The sequence below is a fragment of the Oncorhynchus keta genome, chromosome 14 (genome assembly GCF_023373465.1).
Source record: "Oncorhynchus keta strain PuntledgeMale-10-30-2019 chromosome 14, Oket_V2, whole genome shotgun sequence".
NCBI lineage: Eukaryota > Metazoa > Chordata > Actinopteri > Salmoniformes > Salmonidae > Oncorhynchus > Oncorhynchus keta.
The window spans coordinates 51165759-51176223 of NC_068434.1; the positions used below are offsets into that span (position 1 = coordinate 51165759).

Here is a 10465-nt window from a genome sequence, read left to right on the forward strand (position 1 = left end):
CTGAATAGACAATCGGACAATTTATTTATTTTTATTATTATGTTTTCTTCTTGGGCCTCTATAACTATATCTATTGTTTTTATTTTTGTTGTTGTTGTGTGATTTGGATTAATCCCCTCTACCACACGGAACTCCACTAATCTACTGACGGAACGCAAGAGGTGGCTAACAACAGACCTCCATCCTATGCTAGCTTGCTACCGATGGCCTGGCTAGCTGTCTAAATCGCCGTGACCCCCAACCAACCTCTCCACTCACTGGACCCTTTTGATCACTCTTGTCCATTGCTGTTCTGGTTAGTGTTTATTGGCTTATTTCACTGTAGAGCCTCTAAGTCCTGCTCACTATACCTTATCCAACCTATTAGTTCCACCACCCACACATGCAATGACATCTCCTGGTTTCAATGACGTTTCTAGAGACAATATCTCTCTTCATCACTCAATACCTAGGTTTACCTCCACTGTATTCACATCCTACCATACCTTTGTCTGTACATTATAACTTGATGCTATTTTATCGCCCCCAGAAACCTCCTTTTACTCTCTGTTCCAGACGACCAATTCTTATTGCTTTTAGCCGCAGCCTTACTCTACTCCTCCGATGTTCCTCTGGCGATGTAGAGGTGAATCCAGGCCCTGCAGTGCCTAGCTCCACTCCTATTCCCCAGGCGCTCTCTTTTGACGACTTCTGTAACCGTAATAGCCTTGGTTTCATGCATTTTAACATTAGAAGCCTCCTCCCTAAGTTTGTTCTATTCACTGCTTTAGCACACTCTGCCAACCCAGATGTTCTAGCTGTGTCTGAATCCTGGCATAGGAAGACCACCAAAAATTCAGAAATTTTAATTCCAAACTACGACATTTTCAGACAAGATAGAACTGCCAAAGGGGGCGGTGTTGCAATCTACTGCAAAGATAGCCTGCAGAGTTCTGTCCTACTATCCAGGTCTGTACCCAAACAATTTGAACTTCTACTTTTAAAAATCCACCTCTCTAAAAACAAGTCTCTCACCGTTGCCGCCTGCTATAGACCACCCTCTGCCCCCAGCTGTGCTCTGGACACCATATGTGAACTGATTGCCCCCCATCTATCTTCAGAGCTCGTGCTGCTAGGCGACCTAAACTGGAACATGCTTAACACCCCAGCCATCCTACAATCTAAACTTGATGCCCTCAATCTCACACAAATTATCAATGAACCTACCAGGTACCTTCCCAAAGCCTTAAACACGGGCACCCTCATAGATATCATCCTAACCAACTTCCCCTCTAAATACACCTCTGCTGTCTTCAACCAAGATCTCAGCGATGACTGCCTCATTGCCTTGATCCGTAATGGGTCAGCGGTCAAACGACCTCCACTCATCACTGTAAAACGCTCCCTGAAACACTTCAGCGAGCAGGCCTTTCTAATCGACCTGGCCTGGGTATCCTGGAAGGATATTGATCTCATCCAGTCAGTAGAGGATGCCTGGATATTTTTTTTAAATGCCTTCCTAACCATCTTAAATAAACATGCCCCATTCAAGAAATTTAGAACCAGTTCTAGTTCTGGTCTGGTTCTCCCCAGACCTGACTGCCCTGGTTCTCCCCAGACCTGACTGCCCTTAACCAACACAAAAACATCCTATGGTGTTCTGCATTAGCATCAAACAGCCCCCGTGATATGCAGCTGTTCAGGGAAGCTAGAAACCATTATACACAGGCAGTTAGAAAAGCCAAGGCTAGCTTTTTCAAGCAGAAATTTGCTTCCTTCAACACTAACTCAAAAAAGTTCTGGGACACTGTAAAGTCCATGGAGAATAAGAATACCTCCTCCCAGCTGCCCACTGCACTGAATATAGGAAACACTGTCACCACTGATAAATCCACCATAATTGAGAATTTCAACAAGCATTTTTCTATGGCTGGCCATGCTTTCCACCTGGCTACTCCTACCCCGGTCAACAGCACTGCACCCCCAACAGCAACTCGCCCAAGCCTTCCCCATTTCACCTTCTCCCAAATCCATTCAGCTGATGTTCTGAAAAAGCTGCAAAATCTGGACCCCTATAAATCAGCCGGGCTAGACAATCTGGACCCTTTCTTTCTAAAAAATGATCTGCCGAAATTGTTGCCACCCCTATTACTAGCCTGTTCAACCTCTCTTTCGTGTCGTCTGAGATTCCCAAAGATTGGAAAGCAGCTGCGGTCATCCCCCTCTTCAAAGGGGGGGACACTCTTGACCCAAACTGCTACAGACCTATATCTATCCTACCATGCCTTTCTAAGGTCTTCGAAAGCCAAGTCAACAAACAGATTACCGACCATTTCGAATCTCACCATACCTTCTCTGCTATGCAATCTGGTTTCAGAGCTGGTCATGGGTGCACCTCAGCCACGCTCAAGGTCCTAAACGATACCTTAATCTCCATCGATAAGAAACATTACTGTGCAGCCATATTCATTGATCTGGCCAAGGCTTTCGACTCTGTCAATCACCACATCCTCATCGGCAGACTCGACAGCCTTGGTGTCTCGAATGATTGCCTCGCCTGGTTCACCAACTACTTCTCTGATAGAGTTCAGTGTGTCAAATTGGAGGGTCTGCTGTCCGGACCTCTGGCAGTCTCTATGGGGGTGCCACAGGGTTCAATTCTTGGACTGACTGACTCTCTTCTCTGTATACATCAATGAGGTTGCTCTTGCTGCTGGTGAGTCTCTGATCCACCTCTACGCAGACGACACCATTCTGTATACTTCCGGCCCTTCTTTGTACACTGTTAACAACCCTCCAGGCAAGCTTCAATGCCATACAACTCTCCTTCCGTGGCCTCCAATTGCTCTTAAATACAAGTAAAACTAAATGCATGCTCTTCAACCGATCGCTACCTGCACCTACCCGCCTGTCCAACATCACTACTCTGGACGGCTCTGACTTAGAATACGTGGACAACTACAAATACTTAGGTGTCTGGTTAGACTGTAAACTCTCCTTCCAGACCCATATCAAACATCTCCAATCCAAAGTTAAATCTCGAATTGGCTTCCTATTTCGCAACAAAGCATCCTTCACTCATGCTGCCAAACATACCCTTGTAAAACTGACCATCCTACCAATCCTCAACTTCGGCGATGTCATTTACAAAATAGCCTCCAATACCCTACTCAACAAATTGGATGCAGTCTATCACAGTGCAATCCGTTTGGTCACCAAAGCCCCATATACTACCCACCATTGCGACCTGTACGCTCTCGTTGGCTGGCCCTCGCTTCATACTCGTCGCCAAACCCACTGGCTCCATGTCATCTACAAGACCCTGCTAGGTAAAGTCCCCCCTTATCTCAGCTCGCTGGTCACCATAGCATCTACCACCTGTAGCACACGCCCCAGCAGGTATATCTCTCTAGTCACCCCCAAAACCAATTCTTTCTTTGGCCGCCTCTCCTTCCAGTTCTCTGCTGCCAATGACTGGAACGAACTACAAAAATCTCTGAAACTGGAAACACTTATCTCCCTCACTAGCTTTAAGCACCAACTGTCAGAACAGCTCACAGATTACTGTACATAGCCCACCTATAATTTAATAATAATAATACAACTACCTCTTTCCCAACTGTATTTGCTCCTTTGCACCCCATTATTTTTATTTCTACTCTGCACATTCTTCCATTGCAAAACTACCATTCCAGTGTTTTACTTGCTATATTGTATTTACTTTGCCACCATGGCCTTTTTTTTCCTTTACCTCCCTTCTCACCTCATTTGCTCACATTGTATATAGACTTGTTTATACTGTATTATTGACTGTATGTTTGTTTTACTCCATGTGTAACTCTGTGTCGTTGTATCTGTTGAACTGCTTTGCTTTATCTTGGCCAGGTCGCAATTGTAAATGAGAACTTGTTCTCAACTTGCCTACCTGGTTAAATAAAGGTAAAATAAATAAATAAAATAAATGATTACTGCATTCGATTGCTGTAGGATCAGCAGAAGCATTCAGGGCAGTTAGATGGACATAAATTAAGTTACTTACATTGTGTCTACCAACGCCCCTGGTATAATGTACATTTGCTGAAGCATTATGACAACTCAGCAACACAAAGGTAGGGATTAACTGAGCTGGGCTTGGGTCATTAATAAGTCATTGAGTGCAAGTAATAAGGGACAAAATGCTAAACATTTGACTGCTTTAATACACTATAAGTGAATCTGTCCAAATACTTATTCCTTCTTCAATTGGGGGCACAAGAAAATGCTTTCATTTCTAAACAGTAAAACAGATATTAAAAAACCCTAAAATAAATAGGTGACATTCTGTACTGTAGCCTAATTTCTCAAATCTAAAATGCTGAAGTATTGAGACAAATGTAAAAATGTTAGCTTTACTGTCGAAATATATATTGAGGGAAGTGTATGTTCTATTGGTCCACAAGAGAGCTGATATAGCAGCTGTCACACACAGACCGAACTGATTGGCCTGTTGCCTGCAGTCCCAGTTAGCTGGGACCAAACAGACCATATTAGGAGGGACTAACGTGAACTTGTCCAAGAAAAAAATGTAATTTTTTTGTTGCAAAACGTTTCAGTGTGCACTAATGATTACACCCAAAGTAATGATGATGATGATGATTCCATGCCGTCCCTAGGAGGGGTGAGTCACTTGAGTGGGTTAAGTCACTGACGTGATCTTCCCGTCTGGGTTGGCACCCCCCTTGGGTTGTGCCGTGGCGGAGATCTTTGTGGGCTCTACTCGGCCTCGTCTCGGGATGGTAGGTTGGTGGTTGAGGATATCCATCTAGTGGTGTGGGAGCTGTGCTTTGGCAAAGTGGGTGGGGTTGTATCCTGCCTGTATACAACTACTGTGATTATTATTATTTGACTATGCTGGTCATTTATGAACAGTTGAACATCTGTTATAATCTCCACCCGACACAGCCATAAGAGGACTGGCCACCCCTCATAGCCTGGTTCCTGTCTAGGTTTTGGCCTTTCTAGGGAGTTTTTCCAAGCCACCGTGCTGCTACACCGGTGTTGCTTGCTGTTTGGGGTTTTAGGCTGGGTTTCTGTACAGCACTTTGAGATATCAGCTGATGTAAGAAGGGCTATATAAATAGATTTGATTCCGTGTGGCCCAGTTGGTAGATCATGGTGCTTGCAACGCCAAGGTTGTGGGTTCGATTCCCACAAGTGACCGGTATGAAAAACGTATGCATGGTCGTTCTGGATAAGATGCTGCTAAATGACTAAAATGTCAAATGCAGTACCTCCACATTTCCTTCCATTTGGTGCATAACAAACAGGACTTAGGTCTTATTCGAGACACTTGGGCAGCTTACCATCTGTAAGAGTAGCAGACAGGAGCACGTTCTGCCTGGGAGGTCCAGTGGCATTCAATGAATTGAGGATCACTGTCAGATCCTTCTCAAAGCCCAGGTCCAGAATCCTACACCCCGACAAACACAGAACCACTCATTCACCATAAAGCAAAGAGGTCAAAGAGTGTGAGTGAGTGCGTGAGTGAGTGAGGTGAGTGTGTGTGTACCGGTCAGCCTCATCCAGGATGAGCCACCGGACAGCGCTGAAGGCTATGCTCAGCGTGTTCTTGATGTGGTCCACCAGTCGGCCTGGCGTGGTGATCAGAATGTTAATCCCTTTACGCAGCCTAAAAAGACAGATAGGAATGTAAGCACACACACACAGCCTAGGTTGGATCCACTGACACCAATTATAGTGAAAGCTTCCCCCAATAACCAATATGCTACCAAAAGTCAATCAATAGGGGGAAAAAAACCTGGCTTTCTCTGCCTTCCTCTTCTCCCCCCCCATCAGGACTCCAGGCACGATCCATGTGAAAGGCTAGCAAGAGTAGAGGGATGTGAATGAAGGTACAGTACAATAAGAAGACAGCCAGGGGAAACGAGCCCATCCCATCCCAATGCTTTTATGGCTGACTGTGGCTGTAGTGCTTTGCTGGGCAGAAAAACTAGGGATGCATCCCAAAAGGAACCCCTACCCCCTATTTGGCGCTATACTCTGACCAGAGCCCTATGAAAAATGGTCAAAAGAAGTGCACTAAAAAGGGAATATGGTGTCATTTGGGGCACAACCTGTACCTTGAGGAGCTTCTGGAAGATCTGAAAGCTCTGCTGGGCCAGCTGAGGGGGAACAAAAATCAAGAAGAAATCAAAGTGGTACCAACTCAAACTCAACATTCATTATGTGTGTATGCTTGTTGTACAAATGACAACTGCACAGTGACTCATTATATAACACATGCACCCAGGTGAGAAGTTGGACAGGTAAGTAAAGATGAACAACAAGTAGGAGAAAGAAAAGAGAAAATGACCTGGGCATACCTCTCTGGTGGGGACCACGATGACAGCAAGAGGCCCATCCCCTCTCTGGAGGAAGGATATGCAGAAGGTTTGTTTAGGCACACTGATATAGGGTATCAACTCTGGAAACTTTTCATTTTTTTCCCAGAAATCCAAGATGAAGGATTACTGGGACATCCTTCTCATTCTCTCCTGATTTCATTAACCTTCTAATATAGACTTAAATACATACATCTCTCTATTTTGTGAAGTGCACCAGTCCCTCATGCAGCAAAGCACACCCACAACATGATGCTGCCAACACCGTGCTTCACGGTTGGGATGGTGTTCTTCAGCTTGTAAGCCTCCCCCTTTTCCTCCAAACATAACAATGGTCATTATGGCCATACAGCTAGATTTTTGTATCCTCAGACCAGAGGACATTTCTCCAACAAGTACAATCTTTGTCCCCATGTGCAGTTGCAAACCGTAGTCTGGTTTGGAAAAATGTATTGTGTCATGCACAAAGTAGATGGGCTAACCGACTTGCCAAAACTATAGTTTGTTAACAAGAAATTTGTGGAGTGGTTGAAAAATTAGTTTTAATAACTCCAACCTAAGTGTATGTAAACTTCCAGCTTCAACTGTATGCATGTATGCATGTATGTATACATCAACCCTACATGCACATGATCACACTATTCTTAGGCAATGAGCTGGTCATTCTCTGACATTAAAGCGGTACCTGGATAATCATGCAAATAATATGTTGACCTTTTTAAAATTAATTTTAATAAACAAATCAGTGTACTTGCCTTAATTTTTGGTTCCACTGCTTGTAAAGACTGAACAAGCGGTATCCCGTAGGCAAGAGTTTTACCTAGACATTCCAGTACAAAAAGGAAACATTTCACTTGAGGACTATTCCTCACACAAATCTCTAAAATTAAAAAGGTATCTGCATCCTCTCCAAACAATGTTGCTGAATGATTTAATCTGTACAATGTATATAGAAGAAAAAGATTCTCCCATTCCCCAAACAACTTATATGGTAATTAGGCTTCTTCAGGAAAAGAACAGCGTACTCCGAAAGTATTCAGCCCCCCTCACTTTTTTCCCTACATTGTTACGTTACAGACGTATTCTAAAATGTATTCAATAGTTTTTCCCCCCTCATCAATCTACACACAATACCCCATACTGACAAAGCAAAAACATGTTTAGAAATGTTTGCAAATGTATTACAAAAATAAACTGAAATATCACATTTACATAAGTATTCAAACCCATTACTCAGGACTTTGTTGAAGCACCTTTGTCAGCGATTACAGCTTCAACTCTTCTTGGGTATGATACTACAAGCTTGGAACAACTGTATTTGTGGAGTATCTCCCATTTTTCTCTGCAGATCCTCTTAAGCTCTGTCAGGTTGGATGGGGAGCGTCATTGCAAAGCTATTTTCAGGTTTCTCCAGAGAAGTCCGGGTTCTGACTGGGCCACTCAAGGACGTTCAGAGACCTGTCCCGGAGCCACTCCTGTGTTGTCTTGGCTGTGTGCTTATGGTGAACCGAGTCTTGGTGGTTCCAAACTTCTTCCATTTAAGAATGATAGAGGCCACTGTTCTTGGGGACCTTCAATGCTGCAGACATTTTTTGGTACACTTCCCCAGATCTGTGCCTCAACACAATCCTGTCTTGGAGCTCTAACAGACAATTCACTCGACCTCATGGCTTTTGTTTTAGCTCAACTGTAGGACCTTATACGTGTATCTTTCCAAATCATGTCCAATCAATTGAAGTTATAACAGATGAACTCCGATGAAGTTACAGAAACATCAAGGACGATCAATGGAAACAGGACGCACCAAAGCTCAATTTCGAGTCTCATAGCAGAGTATGAATACTTGTGTTTTTTTACATTTGCAAAAATGTCCAAAAACCTTTATGGGGTTGTGTATGGATTGATGAGGGAAAAAAATGTATTTAATCCATTTTAGAATAAGGCAGTAATAAGAGAATTTGGAAAAAGTCAAAGGATCTGAATAATTCCCAAATGCACTGTATGTGGAATATATAAAAATAATATGCAGTTAAACATCAAAAGGAAGCATAAAGAGCTGGAAATGCATCCTACCCGATCCTGTTTGAGAGCGCACGACAGCGTCTTGACCAGACAAGAGGACAGGAATGGTCTCTTTCTGGACACTGCCGAGGAAAACAGAGTTAGTATACAGACTGTGCCGATTGATCTGTGAGCATCTTGAATGCTGAGGACAGTTGGCAGCTATGCGTTCCAAATGGCATCCTATTCCCTATATTATAGTGCACTATAAAGTAAAGTATTTTCCACCATAATTTGCAAATAAATTCATTAAAAATCCTACAATGTGATTTTCTGGATTTTTTTTCTCATTTTGTCTGTCATAGTTGAAGTGTACCTACGATGAAAATTACAGGCCTAAGTGGGAGAACTTGCACAATTGGTGGCTGACTAAATACTCCCCCCCACTGTACATAGACATGTATACATACACATACCTATATAGATATACATACTTTAAGAATATACCTTTACTATTCCCCGCAAACCCTACCACCCTTCCCCCAATTGGAGTAAACTAATAAACACTTACGCTTCTACCTTCAGTTTTGACATCATTTACAAATTTTACAGACAATCTATTTTACAATAGTTATATTTTGTTTGATTTAGGCCTTCCTCCATTTCTGATGTCCACCCAGTTTGACTTCTATTTGCTATTTCGCAACATTTCTGAACCTATATACATTTTACAGACGCCGTATGTTTTACATTGGTTATCTTGTTATTAGTCCCACCCTTCAGCTCCATTGACCCCCTCCCATCTATCTCTCAACATGATCCATTTTGGATTTCTATTTGCCATATATTTTTCAACGGTGCTGTGATGCTTCACAAAAGTACTGAACCTTTCTATTCTCATAGCTTCTACAGATGGTAAATTAAAAAAATATTTTTTTGCTAAAATAATCATATTATTGATCGCTTGACTATGGCTTTCCAAATCACCCAATATTGCCATCTGCAGCGTTAGTTCTAGGCAAATGTTGCAATTCTTCAGCCATTCCTGGACCTGTGACCAAAAACAAGCTACATTTGGACAATACCAAAATAAATTACTGCCTCCTCACAGCAAAATCTGCAGAGCTGGGAAGATTGTATCCCCCAAATATATAATAAGACTATTGGTTGCAAGAATTTTGTATAGTAATTTAAATGGAAAAATTTGAAGTTTTGAATACCGCGTTGTTTTGCGTATCAATTCATAAACCATGTGCCATGGAATGGAACTATTATGCAATTTATATGGCACAGCTGTCAGTTTTTTGGTCCTTAAATGAAATTGGTATATGTTTTTATTTATCACACTTTTCTTTAACAATTTACTTTCTTTAATACAGGGCCGACATACAAGTTCCTTACTTTTTCCCCCTTCTATTTGCCTCTTCCATTTATGTGGTAATGCTCCAATTAATTGGTTGTAATTTTGGGTGGAGCAGACATTTCCATATGTCTGTGTTAGCTGCATGTGTAACATAACTCCACCAGTCCTATATATGATATCATTCACTAAAATTATACCTTTTTTTTAAAATTTTTTATACGTTATTTTAATCAATTAGTTTACTTGAGTTTAACCACAATATTTGTTGTATTATTTGTTCTGTCTTTTCAGGTGGATTAAACTGAAATTGCAACCAATTTAAGGCTTGTTTAAAAAAATATATATATACATATATTTTGGAGATTATTTCCTTTTCAAACAACCGAAGTGAGCAGGTGTAATCTGAATAAAGGGAAAAAGGCCATTATTGAACATTGGTAGGAATGTCTCATCCTATTTATTAGAGAACCCGTTTAGATTTAAGTATAACTTTTGTATGACTGATGCCTTTAGTGAGAGGTCTAACGCTTTAATATTGAATCATTTCAGCCCTCCCAATTCATATTCGGTATATAAATAGGCCCTTTTAATTTTGTCTGGCTTGCCGATTTCAAATAAAATTTAAAAAATAATTTTTTCATGTAATTTAAAAAGCAGGTCACTGGGTGTAGGAAAAACCATAAGCAAATAGGTAAACTGTGATATAACTAAAGAGTTAACCAGGGTGATTTTTCCACAAATA

The 10465-nt window shown here is 41.7% G+C and overlaps 2 protein-coding genes across 6 annotated transcripts in view; both read right to left on the reverse strand.

Annotated features, from left to right (window-relative positions):
* LOC127907379 (uncharacterized) overlaps positions 1-10465 on the reverse strand; it is a 149714-nt gene that overhangs the window by 101879 nt on the left and 37370 nt on the right. The window lies entirely within an intron of this gene.
* ddx31 (DEAD (Asp-Glu-Ala-Asp) box polypeptide 31) overlaps positions 1-10465 on the reverse strand; it is a 44822-nt gene that overhangs the window by 24920 nt on the left and 9437 nt on the right. For all 5 annotated transcript variants that reach the window (XM_035786383.1, XM_035786386.1, XM_035786382.2 and 2 more), the window contains exons 6-12: positions 8433-8503; positions 7115-7179; positions 6342-6386; positions 6099-6140; positions 5777-5841; positions 5528-5647; positions 5322-5428 (exon numbers count right to left, since the gene is read on the reverse strand). In XM_035786383.1, coding sequence (XP_035642276.1) covers positions 5322-5428; positions 5528-5647; positions 5777-5841; positions 6099-6140; positions 6342-6386; positions 7115-7179; positions 8433-8503 — 515 coding nt within the window. The remainder of the gene's footprint in view (positions 1-5321; positions 5429-5527; positions 5648-5776; positions 5842-6098; positions 6141-6341; positions 6387-7114; positions 7180-8432; positions 8504-10465) is intronic.